At 49.7% G+C, this 20,254-nt stretch overlaps 1 protein-coding gene and 2 long non-coding RNA genes across 3 annotated transcripts; 1 reads left to right on the forward strand and 2 right to left on the reverse strand.

The window, feature by feature from the left end:
• Positions 1–679: 679 nt before the first annotated feature.
• Positions 680–5,095, reverse strand: LOC310698900. Its single transcript, XR_014521802.1, has 3 exons — positions 4,866–5,095; positions 2,155–2,313; positions 680–824 (listed from the first exon to the last, which is right to left on the reverse strand). It is a non-coding gene; the product is annotated as an uncharacterized lncRNA (long non-coding RNA).
• A 148-nt stretch (positions 5,096–5,243) lies between these two features.
• LOC310698929 lies at positions 5,244–5,647 on the forward strand. Its single transcript, XR_014521832.1, has 2 exons — positions 5,244–5,379; positions 5,473–5,647. It is a non-coding gene; the product is annotated as an uncharacterized lncRNA (long non-coding RNA).
• A 1,136-nt stretch (positions 5,648–6,783) lies between these two features.
• On the reverse strand, positions 6,784–17,265 carry LOC310698872 (non-structural maintenance of chromosomes element 4 homolog A-like). Its single transcript, XM_083486661.1, has 3 exons — positions 17,229–17,265; positions 15,894–15,963; positions 6,784–7,467 (listed from the first exon to the last, which is right to left on the reverse strand). Exons 2-3 carry the CDS (start codon positions 15,905–15,907, stop codon positions 6,942–6,944), a joined length of 540 nt encoding a protein of 179 aa, XP_083342787.1. The 5' UTR covers positions 15,908–15,963; positions 17,229–17,265; the 3' UTR covers positions 6,784–6,941.
• Positions 17,266–20,254: the final 2,989 nt, after the last annotated feature.

The following is a 20,254-nucleotide window of genomic DNA, read 5'->3' on the forward strand; positions in this document are numbered from 1 at the left end:
CGGCGGAGAGGCTCCAAGTTTTGGAGAGGCTTGCCCCGCCCTCACGGGCAGATCACCCCACCCCCAACTGCAGGACACTCCCCTGCACCAGGCACCCAAGTGGCTAGCTATGCCACTGCTGGCCCCTCCCAAAAAAATCCTGCCTACGCTCATAATTGAAGCTGTCTCCCAGCTCATTATCTTGCCCTAAGCTCTGCAGTACACCAGGGAGCCAGGCAGGCTCTCCAAGCAGGAGCAATCATGTCAATGGCTTGAGCCATTCAGATGTTCTAGATCAGGCTTCCTCAACCTCAGCCCCCCAGATGTTTTTGGCCTACAGCTCCCATGATCCCTAGCGAGCGGGACCAGTGGTCAAGGCTGATGGGAACTAGTCTCAACGTGCTGCAGCCCCCGGAGCGGAGAACAGGTAGGGGCGTGGCTGGCACACATCCCAGGGGCGCAGCTGTGATGGCTCCCTTTCCCCAAATGGTACCCGGTGCAGCACATCCCCCCCCCCCCTCATATGCCAGTACCAGAGGTTGGCCAGGGCTTCAGCCTCAGAAATCTCCCAGAACCGCCTGGAAACCCATTGGATCCATCAGCCTCTGAGGGTGAACTGTCCTAACAGGTCCGCTACCTCTGTAGAGTGGGAAAGGTGCTAAAAGCCTAAATCTCTGGAGCTATTGCAGCAGCACAGAAAGGAAGAGGCACAGCTTGCCTATGTCAGGATTTTTCTCTTGGAAGTCGAATGCAAGCATGATGCCTGCATTTTCCAGCCAGGCCTTTCTCTCTCAGTGCAGCAGGCACAGATCTGCTTCTTCCGAATTCTTGAGAGGAGGTGCAGCCTGCAATGGAAGCAAAAAGACTGCTGTTGCTCAGACAAGAAGCAAGCAGTATGGCCTTAGCCAAATGGCAGTAACTTAACTCAGGAAGTGGGATGAAAACAGACCCCAAAGTCTCTGCTATTTGGCATCGCTGTTGAGTCATTCATACAGGGAGAAGAAAGGGGAACTAAGGAGTTCTTAAAAGAGAGTACCAACCCTCCAGGACTTGTGTGGAGACAGTTGTATGCATAAGGAGGGACAGAAATAAGGAGAGGGGTTGCAGGAGACCACCTGACAGCTGGGTGGGATGTCACAGGTAAAGGTGCATTGGGAAATAAGAGCAGAAGCGAGAGGAAGCTCTTCAAAGCACCAGATGCAGTCTGTGCCAGACTGAGAAAGCACCTGGGTACAGTGGTACCTCGGGTTACAAACACTTTGGGTACAGACTCCACTAACCTGGAAGTAGTACCTCGGGTTAAGTCAGAACCTTGCCTCAGGATGAGAACAGAAATCATGCATTGGCAGCAGCGGGAGGCCCCATTAGCTAAAGTGGTGCCTCAGGTTAAGAACGGTTTCAGGTTAAGAACGGACCTCCAGAATGAATTACCGTATTTTTCGCCCCATAGGGCGCACCGGCCCATAAGTTTTTGGGGGGAATAAAGAAAAAAAATTATTCCCCCCCCCCAAGGCACTAGGCTGGGGCGGGGGAAGCCTGAGCTTCCCCCGACCCCAGCCCCAAGAACAGGCTGCTCTCCGCAAGCCGTGGGAGCCCTCCCGCGGCTTGCGCAGAGCTACCCGAAGCCCTGGAGCGACTGTTGAGCACGCCGGGGCTTCGGGATAAGAGGCAGCTCTGCGCAAGCCGGGGGAGCCCTCCCGCGGCTTGCGCAGAGCTACCCGAAGCCCAGGCGCGATTGCTCAGCGCGCCGGGACTTCGGAATAAGAGGCAGCGCTTGCGCAAGCCAGGAGAGCCTTAGCACGCCGGGGCTTCGGGGTGCAGGCAGCGCTGCGCAAGCTATGGGAGCCCGGGGGGAACTCCCGCAGGCTCCCACAGCTTGCGGATGGCTTCCTGAAGCCTGGAGAGCGAGAGGGGTCGGTGCGCACCAACCCCTCTCGCTCTTCAGGCTTCAGCGAAAGCCTGCATTCGCCCCATAGCACGCACACACATTTCCCCTTCATTTTTGGAGGGGAAAAAGTGCGTCCTATAGGGCGAAAAATACGGTAAGTACTTAACCCGAGGTACCACTGTATAGTCACATGGTAGGAGGAATAAGAAGCTTCAGCTTTGAAAGACCGTGGCATGATCATAGCTCATTGGTAGGGAGCGTACATGTCTTACAGGCCAAAGACTTACCTCTGGGCATCTTCAGTGAAAAGGGTCTTGAGTAGCAAGGTGTCTGCCTCGGGCCTTGGGAAGCCACTGATACTGAACTACGTGGACCAGTTTATTTGCCTTGGAGAAGGCAGCTGTGTATGTTTGTATGATTATAGCAGCATTTATAGGATCACAGATCTGAAAGAGAGCAGCCGGCAGGCCAAATATTTCAAGGGGCAACAGAGAATGGGTGGAAGATGTAAAAGTGGAAGGGAGGGAGGAGCTCTATCAACTGAACATCTTTTGTTGGCAGGTTGCCAACAGAGATAATTACAGTGATAGATGATAGCCAGGCATGAATCTTGGCTATCAAATTCACTCTAGAGCAATGGTATAGTGTGAGGGGCAAGGGATGCTGTGGCCCTCAGTGCAGAATTCTGAGGGGGTGCCAAGGCTGTGTGTCTGCTGTGTTCTTCTCACAGTCAGTGAAGGGACAGCAACTCCTAGGTGGAATTCCCACTGGCTGGAGGCCAGACTTTTCCTGGTCCATGCCAGTCCTTCCCTGGGGCCTCCTTTCCGTTGTGTGTCCTTGGGCGATGTGCGTGCCCCACAACAGGACCTTCCTTCACCTGTCCTTGCACAGTGCAGCCAAGGAGTGGCAGCTGGGAAAGGGCTGCGCTTGGTGCCTGGCTTGCTCCCTGCCGCCCTCCTACTAGGCCTGCTGCAGCTGCAGCTCAGGTGCTTCTGGGACGCTGCCAAGCCCACCAAGCAGCACCAGGAGCACACCAAGCTGAGAGGGCAAACATGGTAACCAACAGGCAACCTCCATGAGGAGCAGCTGCTGAAGGGGTGCAGCACAGCGCACCTCTCGCCTCCCATGCAATCCCTGCAAGGAGATTAGGGGGAACAATCTTTGCGGCCAATGCACACTAATGCTCTAGAGATAAGAGTGAAAGGCAATTAACCTCTAATGCTCTGAAAAAGACATTTTCTACATCAGGAGACAGAGAAGGTGTCAGCTCCGGGGAAACCAGAGGGGGTGATCGACTTATGAGTGGAGGAATCAACATCTTTCCAAAAGATATGTTAAAACTCTGATGGGCATAAGGTGTGCAAAAGCCTCCCTTTCTTTAATTATCTCTGAGATGGTTATAATTTATGACTGAGAAAGGTTTCTCTGTCACCCAGTGGATATTTACATCTGGTGTGTGAGCTACTTTCTGGCTTTAAGAAGAGTCAATCATTAAAGGCTGAAGGCAGAACAGAAAGCATGCTCTAATTGTTTTAGACAATAATTTTTTAAATAATTACAGGAAGTTAGGAGTGCTAAGAATTTTTATTTTCTTAATTTTTAATTTTCTTTTTTCTTGATGAAAATTCTTTTTTATTGAAATCAAAAATAATTTTGCCACTTCATATTTATTCCATGGGAAAGGAAGGTGTTTTCATTAGAGAAAACACTGTGAAGATCTTAAGGTGGAGATGGGAGATGTAAAAAGACTGAAATATTAATAAGACCAAAAACATTCAGTATGGCAAATATATCACTGGACATTCCACCAACTCTTGGCATCCTTCAGAAAATGTTTGATGAGCAGAAAAGGTCATTAAAGCTAGGATTGATGAAATGGTTAATGAAAGAGGATCAGAGGATGAAATGGAAAGCGGAATCAAAGAGGACAAAGAGACTTTGCAGAAGAATATAGATAAAGGATTGCCAGAACAGGAAGGTGAAACGGAAAAGTCTTTCATACAGATTTTTAGAAGAATGAAGGAGTTAAATAGTGAAGCTGAGATGTTGGAGGAGTGCAATGAAGCCGTGGAGGGAGAGCGGAAGAGACATGATGAGCTAGCAGAGATAACTGAGTAAGGACTCTCTGTACAGCTTGGAGTGATTTTCCAGGAAAAAGCTATCAAACCTCTGGAGCTTTTCTTGGAAATATAATAAAAGAAGCATAAAATGAAGGTGTTTTTTTTCAAAATCAAGGTGAAGAAACCATGGCAAATACAGCAGGAAATGGGAATGGAAAATATATAACTGGTTGTGAATTGATGAATACATAATCAGAAAAGAAATATTGATTATTATTTTAATATATGATCACAGCAGAGAGATTTGCGAGGAAAAGATGGAAAGCCTTACTATGGTTTAATATGGAGGAATTATTTGTTGACATTATTGGTGATGAAGCTGATATGTTTGAATGGAGAAAAACAATTGCTGACTTTTATTAATAACAAAAATTAGATAACCCCTTTGGACTTTTTGTGTGAAAAGGAAAAGGAATTAATCTGAGACATTTGGGTTGGAAGACTGGGAAAATAGATCAGTTGGATGTCAAGCCAGAGTGAATATTTTGAATGATTTCTTTCATGTAAGTGACAAACAGAAAATCATAACTTTTATTTTTCTTCTTGTCTTCTATTTTTGTTTTCCTTTGGTGTTTTCTCTTTTTTTCTCTGTTCTTGCTTTTATTTAAATTAGTTTCTTTTAACTTATTGTATTATGTATTATGAAAAAGCTTTAATAAAATCTTATTTAAAAAAAAAAGTGGCATAGGGCTCCCTTAAACTGTTTCTTCCTGTAAATCTTACCAATGAAGTATTGGCAGAGGAGGCAATTGTCTCACCATATTGGGGAATTTTAAATTGTATATTGGGTGTATAAAATGACATAGTGGCAAGATTAGTAAGCCGTCGTAAGATTGTGTTCTATGTATTTTGTAATTTTGCATTTACTGTTAAGATACCTTGACTTTCTAAGCCAGTATGATGTGGTGGTTAGCATATTGGATTATGAGTTACAGCACAATGTATACATATGTGCACTTGAGAATAAGCCCTAATGTGTTCCATGGGCCTTACTCCCAGGCAGGTGTGTGTAGGATCCAATACAGTCAGGTCGTGGAAGGGCCAGGTCATGCCCTGCCTTGTCCCTGGGTTTTCAGACTGTGGCCTGGCTTTCAGAACATTCCAGAAGAGCAGTGACTAGGTATGTGGAGAATGTTCCGCTGGAAATTGATGTCACAGTGACATGCATCTCATAGCAAGGAAGAAACTTCGAGAGAGAACTCTATTAACTGATATACCAGTCACACGGCTGTGATAATTGCTCTCATATAAGAGCACAAGAAGAATCCTGCTGGATCAAACCTGACTCTCATTTCTCCAGCATCTGTTTTCACAGTGGTCCACAGAGGGGGAGGCTCACAAGGAGGACTTGAGCGCACCATCACTCTCCCCACCAGTAAGGAGAATCCATAGGTAAAGAGCCTCTGGCGGAGGAGGGAGAATAAAGCCATCGTGGGTAGCAACCAGTAGTCTCATCCACCAAGAATTTATCTAATTATCTTTCAGGGACATTGAAGCTGATGGACGTCTTTGCCTGTTGTGGGAGCAAATTCCATAGTTAACTATGTGCTGTGTGTAGAAGGACTGTCTTTTGTCCATCCTGAATCTCCCAACATTCACTTCATCAGATGTCCCTGAGTTCTAGCATTGTGAGAGAATAACAGCTTCACTCTGCCCACTTTCATAGAATCATAGAGTTGGAAGAGACCACAAGGGCCATCGAGTCCAACCCCCTGCCAAGCACTTTCTGCAAGCTAGGCTTCATTATATAAAATTCTGCTCATATTTTCTCTACACCAAAACACCCCAAATGTTGTTGGGGACCTTGTTATGCAGTGGTTCTGCTCCTTTCTCCTGGGCTGTGTCCAGAAAGTGGTGTTGGGGGATGAGTGTGCTCACTTGTGGGGTGCCTCAGGGTTCCGTCCTCCCCCCCCCCATGCTTTTTAACGTTTACATGAAGCTACTGGGAAAGATTATCAGGGGGGTTGGTTTGGGCGTTCATCAGTATGCGGATGATACCCAGCTCTACCTCTTCTTCAAATCTGAACCAGTGAAGGTCCTGTGTGAGTGCCTGGAAGCGTTTGGAGGATGGGTGGCCGCTAATAGATTGAGGCTGAATCCTGACAAGGCAGAAGTACTGTTTTGGGGGGATGGGGCGGGCAAGTGTGGAGGACTCCCTGGTCCTGAATGGGGTAACTGTGCCCTTGAAGCACCATCACCCTTCTGAGTAATACCCCTCCCCACCTTCTCACTATATAGAAGGATCTGGCAAATTCTGTTTCAGTGTATCTGAAGAAGTGTGCATGCACACGAAAGCTCATACCAAGAACTAACTTAGTTGGTCTTTAAGGTGCTACTGGAAGGAATTTTTTCATTGGACTGGTCATGTTTTGCAATTGTCTTCCAAAGCAACTACTCTATTCTGAACTTAAAAATGGAAAGCATAATGTTGTTGGTCCACAAAGAGGTTTAAAGACTGTCTCAAAGCAAATCTAAAAAAATGTAGTATGACAACTGGGAAACACTGGCCTGAGAGCGCTCCAGTTGGAAAACAGCCTTTACCAAAGGTATCATGGGCTTTGAAGACACTCAAACTTAAGACACAAGGGAGAAACGTGTTAAGAGGAAGGCACGCTTAGCAAATCCACACCGTGATCAACTCCCACCCAGAAACCAATGTCCCCACAGTGGAAGGACACTGTGAATCCACAGTCACTTATGGACTCATTGTTAAAACCATGTTTATGGAAGACAATCTTACTCGGCTATGAGTAATCGCCAAAGAAGAAGAAAGAAGAAGACTGTGAATTACAGTAATGGTGACATTTACTTCTATTTAGTTTATAGACTTCAAAGCAGGGTTTCATAACATCATTTATTTCACATTCATGAAATATTATGAAAGAAATATACTACATAGCATTTTTTTAAACTTACAAATCTTAAGGATGCATTCAGATGGGCTCATATCCTGCCTATGCCTTTGGGGCAGGGGGAATCATGGGCTGTGAAATTTCAAAAAGTTCCACAATCTGCTCCCAGCATGCAATACTCAATGGAATGAGGCCTGAGGTTTGTGGCGGAACATAACTGCCTTGTCCTGGATCTAAAGGTTCCAAAACAGGAATCTCATCCTCATCTGCATTTATTCTTGCAAGCCCATGTCTTACCAAGTATAAAACATGATACATGTTATCCAGGGTTTGCGCAAAAGAATTTGGATCAGTCACAAACTTAAAGAAGTTTATGGGACTCTCACCGCCTTCTCTATAAAAGACTTTCAATAGTCCCAAGATCCTTTCTGCTTCTTTTATCGTTGCTTCATCGTCACATGATTCTTCCATGTCTTCTGACTCTGCAGAGTCTGTCATGGCTTGTTGCGGAGATGAATGCCCCTTGACTTGTGCCCCAACAACAGGAGGGTCAGCACTGTGGACAGCTTCTCCCCCATCTGAAGCCTCGGGGCCAGTTTCTGCTATTGCCCTCTCTTCCTCCTCTTTACTGTGGAATAAAAGTAATTGTGATAAGGCACCACAGAGGGAAAGCAGCCATCACTAAAACATAGATAAAACAATGATTCAAAAGAACTTAAACACTGATAGAAGAGAATGGAATTGTAGAGATGGAGGGGAGCCCCAGGGGTCATCTAGTCCAACACCCTACAATGCAGGAATAGGCAATAAGGCAACTGCAAAAGTAGAGGGCACACATACTAATTCTCCCAATTACAGTAGAACAGCATAAAATAAAACATATAAAACTCTTTGTTCTTTTTGTTTTTGCTTCCACCATACAGCAGAAATAAAAAGCAGGCAGTTTGACTTACCGTAGGTTATAAAAAGTGGTAAATATTTCTAAATGATTCATATAGAAACAGAAATTTCGTTTGCATCCAGCTTAGACATCCTACTGGTCAGATTCGCAGGGTGGAAGCAAAAAAGAAAAAAGAAAAAAAGATAGAACAAAGAGTTTGGTAACCCCCTTCCTCCTAAGTGGGATGGTGGTGACCAACTAAGCCTAATAGGACAGATTAAGCTATGGTTTTAACCCCTTCATGCATGAATTAAAAGTTAAGTGGGTTAGTTGCATAAGACTGATTTATCCCACAGCAGAAAAAATAATAATCTGCCAGCAGAAGGACAAGAAGAAGAAGGGGAATAATGTTCTCTTAAGAGCATGAGCTTTTTGGAAAAACAAGTTCTGTTCTTTATCTTGAATGTTTATCAGCTAAGTAGACTAAATATTTATCACCAGGCTGTTATCAGTTTTTCCTCTTCAATATCACCTCCTGCTTCAGAACAAATAATTCAAGACATGTTAATATCTCTGAGTGGAAGTTGTGTCCACTAGATCATGTTAAGGGTTAAGCCATAGAGGGTGAACCACTTTCTATAAAAGACATACAATCCCACCTTGGAAATTCTCGTGGTTCCAGGGTGCTGGTTAAAATTGAAAAGTAGTTATATGTGTCAGGGGTTTAGGAGCAGAGGCAAGGGCAAGGGAGGAAACAGAGAGCGAAGGGGAGGAGGCAGAAGAAAAGATGAGTGATGACGACGACCCGAGATCTCCGAGTCTTTCCAGTGAATCAGAGGATTCACAGAAAGGAGCACCAGTGGCCAGGGCAAGGGGGGAGTCTAGGGGGGCACCCCAGGAAGATAGAGCCAGAGGGGACTCAGAGGAGAGCAGTTGGAAATCGGGACCAGCGTCACCGCCAGAGAGCAGGGAAGAGGAAAGGAGCCAGGGGGCAAGCGCTGGCAGCTCACCACAGGAGGGAGGGCACGAGTCAGGAGTGGCCACACCTCCATCGGGGAGCGAAGAAACGGTTAAGCGGAAAGTGGAAGGTTGGGCGCGCGCGCCAAGTTCAAATGCAGAGGAAGGTGGCGCAGTAAGCAGCCCGGAAAGTGAGCCAGGTCCTAAAGCCCGGCGCAAGGAGACAGGAGGGTCCGGGGGGTCAGCGTCAGAAGAATCCCGGAAGGAAGAGACCCCGGGGGGTAGAGGGACCCAGAGGAGGACAGTCAGGCGGAAAAGGTGGAGCCGGGCTAGGATATTAAGTTGGTGCACACGGGGCGGAGACTCAGACGGAGCTTCGCCGATCTAGCTACTAGACGTAGAGTTGCGCGCAGCAGCGTGAGAATGGAAACTGTAACTCAATAAAGACTTTTACTTAATGATCGCTGGCTAGCGTGATCCTCTGTGAGCTAGGATCTTCAAGCAGCTCTGACAGTAAGCTCCGTCTCGTAATTGTGGGCATCTACAGCCTCGAGGAGGGGAGAGAAGCAGGTGCCTACTAGCGAGCTCACGAACGGCAGACGACATGACGGCTGAGCAGCAGATAGAGGAACTCAGAAAAGCAGTGTCACAACTGAATGCCGAGGCTCTCGCATCCAGGAAGAGAGAGGAGGAGGCAGCTGCCGCCTGCAGGGATCTCCAGGTCAGGTTAGACGTGCTGACAAAGCAGACACCCAGGCAGGAGGGAATTGGGTTGGCGAGACGAACAGGCGGTCTGGTCTCTCACTTCGATGGGAACCTGCAACAGTATCCCAACTTTAGAGCAGACGTACTGTGCGCACTGCAACTGCTGAATAAAGACTTTAGAGATGAGCAAGAGAAAGTGGGATTCATCATGTCCCATTTGCATGGGGATGCTAAAGCATGGCTGCGCAATTTATGGAGAGATAAGGATCCGGCGCTCCAAAATGCGGATGCCTTTATTAAAGCGATGGATGGGTGTTTTTTATCAAGCATTGACGTGGATCTTGCCCGGAAGGAGGTGCATGGACTAAGGCAAGGGAGGGCCAGCGTGAGGCAGTACCATGCCCGCTTTTTCGCTTTGGTCGGTGCCCTGGAATGGGACAGAGATTCGGCCCCTGTAAGAGACCTCTTTTGGGAGGGGCTGCACAGCTCGATTAAAGATGAGATCGCGAGGGGGGAGAGACCCCGGACCACCCAGGAGGTCGTTCAGAGGGCACTGGCAGTGGGGGTGCGGCTGGAAGAACGTCCGTGGAGCAGGGACGAAGGGCGTGGAGGGCGCGAACCAGCCAGGGGCTCCTCCTTCCTTCCCAGAGAAGCAGCGCATGCGCAATCCACGCCTCCGCCAGGAGGAGGAGTGGAACCTATGGAGGTTGGAGGTGCAAGGGCTCAGTCAGCAACCAGAGCCCTAGCACCGGCAGCAGTGAAAGCGAAGCCTCCTAGAGGGAACAGGAAGTGTTACGTCTGTGAGGAGCCAGGGCATATGGCGAAAGAGTGTCCCCAGAGGCTCCACAAGCTCACTGCAGCCTCAGCAATGGTGACTGCAGCAACGCAGCAAGGAGGACCACAGCAGGGAAACGACGCAGTCTGGCTGGAGGAAGAGGCCCTGGGGCCCAGCCAGACGTGTTAGTGACGCAGTCCCCAGAGATTTTACAGCCCGTGAACCCCCTCCCGCCCAAACCAGTAGTGAGGCTCACCGCATCTCTCCAGCTGCCCAATGGAATCACCATGGACGTGCCAATCACAGTTGACTCGGGCAGCAATGCGGACTTTATAGGGCAGGACTTTGTCGACGAACACGCTATACAGTTGCTGCCGGCCACACTGCCCCTGCAGGTTGTCACGGTGGATGGCAGGGAGTTGCTAGGGGGGCAAGTGGTGAAGCAGACGCCACCGATGGCGATGCGACTTGGGAATCACAAAGAAATCATCAGCTTCAATGTCACTCAACTATCGGATACGCCCATTGTATTGGGATTGAGTTGGCTGGACAAGCACAGCCCAACGCTGGCTTGGTACCAGAGGCAGCTGATCTTCGGCTCTTCCTTTTGTGCTGAACACTGCATCGTGCCCCGGCAGGAAGGAGAGGAAGAGGAGTCACAGCTGCTGCTAGGCACGCTGCAAGCGATTCCCCACAAGTACGCAGAATTTTTGGAAGTTTTCTGCGAGAAGGAGGCAGACAGGCTACCCCCTCACAGACCATATGACTGCAAAATTGACCTGCTGCCGGGGGCGGCGCTGCCTAAAGGGAAACTGTATTCCATGTCAGAGGATGAACTGCAGGAACTCAAAGAGTTCATAGATCATGATTTGGAGCGCGGTTTCATCCGAGAGTCCAAGGCAGCGGGGGGCAGTCCTGTATTCTTTGTTAAAAAGCGAGACACGCCCCAAAAAAGACTGGTAGTGGACTATCGCATTTTAAACAATGGGACCAAGCCATCGGACTTCCCCATGCCCCGAATCGACGACCTCCTCGCAAAGGTACGCAAGGGAAAAGTGTTCACCAAGTTAGACCTGCGAGGGGCGTACAACCTCATTCGCATGCGGGAGGGAGATGAGTGGAAGACGGCCATGTTCACGCCACTGGGTACCTACGAATATAGAGTTATGCCTTTTGGATTGCAAAATGGCTCCCACGTTTTTCAAGCTTTCATGCATCACGTGTTGGCGGGACTTCTCTACAAGACGTGCGTCTGTTTCTTAGATGACATCCTGATCTTTTCGGAATCGCAGCAGGAGCATGACGGACACGTCAAGGAAGTGTTGAGCAGGCTAAAGCAACATAGGCTCTACGCCAAGCTGGAGAAGTGCCAATTTGACGTGACGGAGGTGGATTTTCTGGGCTACAAGTTGTCTGACAAGGGGCTCGCCATGGACAGCGCCAAGGTTCGAGCGGTATTGGATTGGAAGAGTCCACGCAACCGGAAGGAGGTCCAACGGTTTGTCGGCTTTGCGAACTTCTATCGCAAGTTTATCAAGGGCTTTGCTATGCAGACAGCGGCCATCACAGACACGCTTAGCTCCAAGAAAAAGAAGTTCGTTTGGACAGAGCAGGCGGAGCAGTCCTTTCAGGCACTCAAGCGTCTCTTCGCGTCGGAAGAGCAGCTGCTTCACGTCAACCCCAGCAGGCCGATGAGGGTGGAGACAGACGCCTCGGACAGAGCCGTGGGGGCGGTCCTGCTGCAAAAGGACCCGCAGGGGGTGTGGCGACCGGGAGCGTTTTACTCCAGGAAGCTCAGCAAGTCCGAGCAGAACTACACCATCTGGGACAGGGAGTTGCTGGCCATTCATGCAGCGTTCAAAGCGTGGAGGCACTTCCTGATCGGCGCCAAGCACACGGTGCAGGTTTGCACGGACCACAAGAATCTGGAGCACTGGCGCACGGCACAGTTCCTAAACCAGAGGCAGATACGTTGGGCTGAGTTCTTTGCGAACTTCGACTTCCACATAGAGTATGTCCCGGGGGACACCAACATCATGGCGGACGCTCTCTCCCGTAAGCCGCAGTATCTGGAGGACGCAACGCCAGCAGCCGCCATGCACATCTTCGCACCAACAGTGTGGGCGTGCGCCGCGGCAACCGTGGACCTGGAGGCGGTGCGACGAGCGTTGCAGGATGACTCCTTCGCGCAAGCAAAGATGGCAGAGGTGCAAAGGGGCACGGCTGCGGCCGACGGTTTCCAGCTACGAGATGGATTGCTCATCCGTAAAGGGGCCATCTACGTGCCGGGAGACGACCTTCGCGCCAAGGTGCTGCAGCAGCTGCACGACGCGCCCACTGCCGGGCACTTCGGCAAGGAGAAGACGGTGGAATTAGTAGCCAGGGATTTCTGGTGGCCTGGAATGAGAGGGGAGGTCGCAGACTACGTGGCGAGGTGTGACACCTGCCAGAGGGCCAAGCCAGTGCACAGACCACCGGCCGGACTGTTGGAACCGCTGCAAACTCCGGTCGAACCTTGGGAAAGGGTGGCCCTGGACTTTGTCACGGATCTGCCCAGCTCGAGGGGCAAGACGGCAGTGCTGGTGGTGGTGGACCTGTTTTCCAAGATGGCACATTTCATTCCGTGTGCTAAGGTGGCCACGGCGGAGCAAACCGCCAAACTGTTCATAGACCACGTGTTCAAGGTTCACGGTCTGCCACGGTCTATTCTGTCCGACCGGGGGCGGCAGTTCATCTCGAATTTCTGGCAGAAGCTGATGGGCTTCCTGAACGTCAAGATCAACCTGGCGTCGGCGAGACACCCGCAGACCAACGGGCAAGCGGAGCGGGTCAATGCCATCATGCAGCAGTACCTGAGATGTTATGCAAATCAACAGCCTGCGACGTGGGTGGATTACCTGCCGCTTGCCGAGTTCGCCTACAACAACACGAAGCACGTGTCCATGGGGGTCACGCCGTTCTTCGCCAACAACGGGAGGCACCCCAGAACCTTCCCGGGACTGGAAAGGATGGGGGAGGGGGAGCCGCAGACAGCAGATGCGTTCGCGTCGGAGCTGCAGGAAGTCCACGATCAGCTGAGGCGCCACCTGGAGCTGGCCAAGCACGCATACAAGGTACAAGCGGACAAACACAGAAGGGTTGGCGAAGAGCTCCACGTGGGAGACTGGGTCTGGTTAGCAGCCCACGCAGTGCCGGCCAGGTCGTTGGCCAAGAAGAAACTAGGGCATAAACAACTGGGGCCCTACCAAGTCGAAGAGCAGGTCAACCCGGTAGCTTTCAGACTGGCACTTCCGGAGGGTTCCAGAATGCATCCGGTATTCCACAGATCGGTGCTCACTCCCTACAAGGCACCGCACAGGTTCCAGGAACCCGGAACGGCGCCGAGTCCGGTCAGAGACAGAACAGGGCACGCGGGAGTGGCACAGAAGGAGCGCATCAACGAAGTCACAGAGATTTTGGACTCCAGATGGGGGGAAGAGGGGGTAGAATACTTTCTCGCCAAGGAGGGCACCCCGGCCAGTGCGAACAGCTGGGTGCCGGGCTACGCCTTGGATGAACCTCTGCTCAAAGACGAGTTTCATGCCCTCTTCCCACATAGACCTATGCCAGCAGACTTTTTTGACGACTGGCTTTTCACGCCCACGCTTTCGGCCAGCACGTTCCGGGGGTTCGACTCGGACGAGGACCCGACACGAGACGTCCGTTCCCCGGAGGGGTCACCCTCGGGATCTGCATCAGAACCCTCGTATTGGTGGGACGATAGGCCAGAGGAGCAGTTCCGCAGAAAGTGGCTGGAATGCTCAGGACGAGCAACGCCGCCAGGAGGAAGTGAGGGAGAGACGGACATGGACATTTTCGGGGACGACCCTGGTTTCGAGCACGGCGGCACAGAGATGGAAGCGGAGGTGACCGTCGTCGACGAGAGCAGGGAGGAAGACCCGGGAGACTTCAGATGGAGACCCGCCACGGGAAGCGAACGATATCCGACGTTCGTCCCTTTGCAACAGCAGCACCCAGCTCCAGCACCGGAAGGAGGGGAGGGGGGAATGGGGGGCTTCGAGGGGGGGATGGATGTCAGGGGTTTAGGAGCAGAGGCAAGGGCAAGGGAGGAAACAGAGAGCGAAGGGGGGGAGGCAGAAGAAAAGATGAGTGATGACGACGACCCGAGATCTCCGAGTCTTTCCAGTGAATCAGAGGATTCACAGAAAGGAGCACCAGTGGCCAGGGCAAGGGGGGAGTCTAGGGGGGCACCCCAGGAAGATAGAGCCAGAGGGGACTCAGAGGAGAGCAGTTGGAAATCGGGACCAGCGTCACCGCCAGAGAGCAGGGAAGAGGAAAGGAGCCAGGGGGCAAGCGCTGGCAGCTCACCACAGGAGGGAGGGCACGAGTCAGGAGTGGCCACACCTCCATCGGGGAGCGAAGAAACGGTTAAGCGGAAAGTGGAAGGTTGGGCGCGCGCGCCAAGTTCAAATGCAGAGGAAGGTGGCGCAGTAAGCAGCCCGGAAAGGGAGCCAGGTCCTAAAGCCCGGCGCAAGGAGACAGGAGGGTCCGGGGGGTCAGCGTCAGAAGAATCCCGGAAGGAAGAGACCCCGGGGGGTAGAGGGACCCAGAGGAGGACAGTCAGGCGGAAAAGGTGGAGCCGGGCTAGGATATTAAGTTGGTGCACACGGGGCGGAGACTCAGACGGAGCTTCGCCGATCTAGCTACTAGACGTAGAGTTGCGCGCAGCAGCGTGAGAATGGAAACTGTAACTCAATAAAGACTTTTACTTAATGATCGCTGGCTAGCGTGATCCTCTGTGAGCTAGGATCTTCAAGCAGCTCTGACAATATGAGAAACCATTCTACTAAAAGGACTGATTTCTGTATTTTATAAAGCATTAATATTTTATTCACTTCACTCAACAAATCTCTGTAATGGAGGGACTCACTGGGATAGCCAAATAGAGGATGAAAGCTGGCAGAATCTATGGTCAAAGAGACCATACAAATCTTCATTGGCTTTGACAAGGAAACATCCTCTCAAGTTAGCCATGGTTGGTGCTTGACCTCCAGGCCATGGTCCTTTACAAAACCAACTTGCTCTCCTCTATGTTGCAGGTGCTGTGCAGGTATATGCCCAAAAATATGCGGTGGGAGGACTGCCCCAAGGTAGCAACTTTTTGGAAAGGTATTTCACTGATCACAGCACAAAATAGCCCTCTCTGCCCTTATTTGGCTCTGCCTGATGTGTTTACACAAGAAAGGATGAATTTAGGAAGTAAGGACTTATATAACATCTGTTAACTGAAGGCACACTGCCATCTTGGAAAACTTTGAACTACTGAAATCTGGATCAATGGCAAACAGTGCTGTTAGAAGAATTATGATGCAAACTGAAAGTTGCAAGAGGTCAAAGGAAACATGGCAATTTCTATGCTTTTTGATATAACTATTTCTTTCTGCTTATTTATTTATTTCATAAAATGTATACCACTTGTTTGTAGAAAAACCTCAAAGCAGTTTAAAACTATCACTATAAAATTTACAACTGTAATTTAAAACAGAGAAAGTTAATGAGGTTCAGGTAATGGGGTACATAACATAGGAGTCCCCTCAGTTTTTTGGCATAGTTTCATAATTAATGACTTATTTTCAGACTGGCAATTACACCTTTGAACCCTGTAACAAAAAAAGTAAAAGAACAACAGTATTAAAAAACCTCAGCAATTTTTTTTAAAAAAGTGATCTTAACTTACCGGTTTTCTGCCATTATTTTGTATAACTGTATATCTGGTCTTGTTTTCTTATTCTTTCTTCTACTATATGCTGAAGATTTGAAAAAGATCAAAACAAAACATTAGAAAAAGCATGTTTGTTTACGCAATCCTGAAATGTTTTTAGCTTATTCTTGATTTTAATTTTCTGAATGTTTGAATGGTTGTTTTTAACTGTGTTCACTCATAATTACCAAAGCAAAGTAACTCTTGAGCAGTGTCACAGAGTGTGGTGGCTTCCCCCAATTGTATTTAATGCATTTTACTTGAACATTTCTCTACTGCCATTCTCTGCATCTGGCTCCAGAAGGACTTGCACGACTTCAACGGACACGCCCCATCAATAGGGGGCTGGACTAGATGAGGCTTGGGGTCCCTCCCGGCCCTGCAATTCTGTGATGAATATAGTCCTTCACTTTTATCCTGCCTGGACCAGCCTGAGTTTACCATAAGCAAAACAGGCTCATGCGCTCTCTTTTTTCAAGGTCTTCGCATGTCACCATGCCCTCGACTTCTGCACCGTTGCCAGGGAGCCAACTGAACTGGTCCACGAGAGTCAGACTTTTGGCCAGCGTGCCGCCCGCTCCAGAGGCTTTGCAGAACAACTTCCACCAGCCCCCCGGTTCCCAAAGACTGGGAGAACAAGCCCGAAACGGCGCCATGAGTGCTGGGCTGGGAAGGCTCCTTCTAAACCCAACTGAGGGAGGGAGCATTTGGGGGAGGGAAAGAGTTATATCTCCACCAGTCTCAACCCCCCCCCCCGCAACCCCCTTCCCTGTTGCTATGAGGCTTGAGAGCAGCGTTTTCAAGGGGCAGTTTCGGGGGGGGGGTGACAGCCGAGGTCCGGACAGTTAACCCTTTCCTCCCAGGTATGGCCACCCAAGGACTCGCGGCTACAGCAGAAGTCTTCTGTCAAGCCGCCCTGCAAGCCCACTTCAGCGTTTTGTTCCCACGCACGCGTATCCTTTCCAGCTCTGACACGCAAAAACCTTTGCAATGGCAAAGGATGGAGCACCACAGTTGCTCCACGCGCACTCGCGAGTACACCTCGGAACAAACCCGTAGGTGACACGGCGTCTTTGCAAGGGCTCCCGGGGGGCTGCAAAACCGGGGTTCGGGGTGCGGGAAAACCCCCCAGCATGCTCCGCCCGGGACGAGCTACGTGTTGAACCCATTTCCCCCTCGGAGGCTTCCCGTTAGGAGCAGAAGAGCAGCGGGGTCCCTTTCCTGCCCTCTCCAAATGCACCTCTGGAACGCCCCGGGGCAGGATTTGAACGGGAGTCAGAGCCGAGGAGGGTCCCGCAGCCCACCGCTCACCTTTTTCTGCGCTCCGAACCACCGTCGGCAGGACCTGCTTCAATCTTAGCGCTCAGCAGCGGGACAGACCTGATCGGCGCTCCTTTGAGCCGCAGAAGCAAAGCCTGTCGTGTCATTGGCCCAATCTGAGGATGGCTCCACCAATAGGCATTCAACAGGCAGCTTCGGGGATCACATTTCAAACACCTGCGGAAAACTTTCGGCATACTCCCGGCTTCTGCAGGCACTTAAGGACCCATCTTCCCAGGAGAGGGGCTTTCTGACTGCAATGCTTCGGATTGTGGGATATTCCACATATAACTGTTCCTGAATTGCAGGGGTCCTCGGCGACCCTTCCAACTTAGTGAAAAGTTTCTGTTGTAAATAGCGCAGTGCCTAGTTATGTATTATTGCTCCATATCATGAAGGGGTCTGAGTAAGGTGTTTTTTATTGCTCTGGTCCCCCCCCCGCCGCCCCCGCCCCTACATTTAAAGCCCGATCAAAGTGCATGACCTCTCCCCAAAGAGTCATGGGAACTGTAGTTTTACACCTCAAACAGCATGCAGGGAACTGGGCTGGGGCTGGGGAGAGGGAACACGGGTCAACATTGCCTACTCGGGTCACCACCACCCCCGTCTCTTGTCTAAATTGTGTCCTTCAGCCTGCCAGGGGTGTGTGAGACCAAATGTGTGGATACAGAGTGCTTTCTGCTCTGAAATGTGCTCTGTACATGATGAGGACTATGGCAATTAAACTCCATTCCCAAATGAGTAGCGTGGGAGACTCTCTGCAGAGCAAGCTTTCCACAACCTCTAGAAAAGTCCAAGATGTAGATCCCAAAGTCCAACAGGTGGAACAACTGCATGCAGCCATCGGAGGAATTCGAACTATGGAGAAGGGACACCAAGGGTCAGCTAGTCCAAGGCCCTGCAATGCAGCAATCAATCAATCAATCAATCAATCAATCAATCAATCAACCGGTCAATCATTTTATTTGAATGCCGCCTTTACAAAATTAAAATAATGCTCATAAACAATCAAAACATCAAAAAGTACGCAACCAATCAAATACTTTCCACATACATAAATCATAACAGCCAAAATAAAGCTACAAAAAATAACATCAACAAAAAGAACAACTCCCAACAAAACCACCTAAACAATGGTTCAGCTCCATAATCTGACAGATGGCCACCCAACCACTGCTTGGAACTTCCACTGAGAGTCCACTACCTCCTGAAGGAGTCTGTTCCACTTTCAAACAGTTTTTGCCATCAGAAATTTCTTCCTAATATTTGGTTGGAATATAATTTCTTATTATTTGCTTCTGTTGGTTTGGGTGCTCCCCTTAGTTTGGTCACTCTTCTGTGCACATGTTCAAGTTTGTCAATATTCTTCTTAAATTGTGGTGCCCAGATTGAGCCCAGACTGAGCCCAGGACTCTGGGTGGGGTCTGACTAAGGCAGAAGAGAGTGAACCTGCAACTTCCCTTGACCTGGACACTAGACTTCTCTTGATGCAGCCTAGAAAACCATTCACTTTTTTTGATGCTGTTTCACACTGTTGACTCGTGCTAAGCCTGTGGTCCACCAAAACCCCTAGATCCTTTTCACATGTACAACTTCAGAACCTGACATTTGTCCCTGTTGAAGTTCATTGTGTTAAGCACCTTGTTTCTCAAATGGGAATTCTGTTAATCTCCCCCCTGGTACCACCTTCTCCCTTTAGACCACAATTTATCTGAGGGATGATGTTCTCATTTTGTCCTTAGCTTCTTTCTTTATCTGAGGCACTGCCATGGAGTATTCAGGCTGCTGCCCCTTGCACCCTTTCCTCTTCACGCAGCATCAAAAAACAGTGATATAATCCAACCTTGGCATATTCTTCTGTGGGGCCATGAGCGAGGCCTTGTGTAGGTTTCTGTTTGCTGCTGTTTGTAGCTGTGATACAAACGAAACAACCCAACACTAGGAACATTCAGTTAGTTGCTTGTCTCAAGATGCTTACGAATGCAAGGCCATCATTTGTTTTTATTTGCTTAGATTTATTTTTATTTAAAAATTCTTGGTTTACAAAAGTATGTGCATTGCCTCTTTTTGCAAGCTGTGGAGTCTTTTTACATTTGATATGAGACATTAGTGTAGTATACAGAATAAGGTTGGGGACGAAGAAAAGAGGAAAGGAGGGGAGGTGGTAAACTTATATTCTAGGTCAGCATTTATATATATTTTTATATATCATATATATTTATAAACAATAATGGAATGGCTGAAGGGGCACTTCTCGCCACAGCCCTTGGTGGTAGCTTGCTGGAATGCCTTCTACGCAAGGCGGCAAGCCCCTGGGGAAACCACTTTGTGACCTCCCTCCGCCAAGCCGCCTGGCTCTGCAACTTCTCAGAGCTGGAGAACATGCTTCGTGACCGCCTCGTCAGTGGCCTGAGGGACCGTTGCAGAAGCTGCAATGATGCTTCTACGCCAAGAAGGACCTAACGTTCCAGACGCACCAAGGCAACTCAACAGAGATCACAGACTGCCAGGTATACCAGTTGCCCCATTCCAACACAGATAAAATTTACGTAGAGTTACAGATAGAGGGGGCCCTGTGCCACATGGAGCTTGACACGGGTTCAACTCTATCCATAATCTCGGCATGGACCTTAAGGGAACTGTGTCCTAATGGGGGTCCCAAACTCAGGCCAACCCATTCACACCTCCAGGACTTCCAGAAACATAAGGTCCCCACAATGGGGATGGGGACCTTCAGGGTGCAATATTGAGGGCAGAAGCGACAATTGGACTTGCTTGTGGTCAAGGGCCCCTACATAATCTTGCTGGGATTGGCATGGTTTGGACCACTGGGGCTAGCTGTCAGTAGGGTGAACCGCACTAGCTTACAAGTGGACGTGGACACCATATGCAAAGAGTTTCCAGGGGTTTTCGATGGGGCATTGGGACGATATACAGCCTCCCATTGCCCTACAGCTAGACACCGCCATACAACCCATCAGGCTCAAGGCCCGCTGGGTCCGATTCACCCTGAAACC

Source organism: Podarcis liolepis (assembly GCF_965112155.1).
Source record: "Podarcis liolepis genome assembly, chromosome: Z".
Classification (NCBI taxonomy): Eukaryota; Metazoa; Chordata; class Lepidosauria; order Squamata; family Lacertidae; genus Podarcis; species Podarcis liolepis.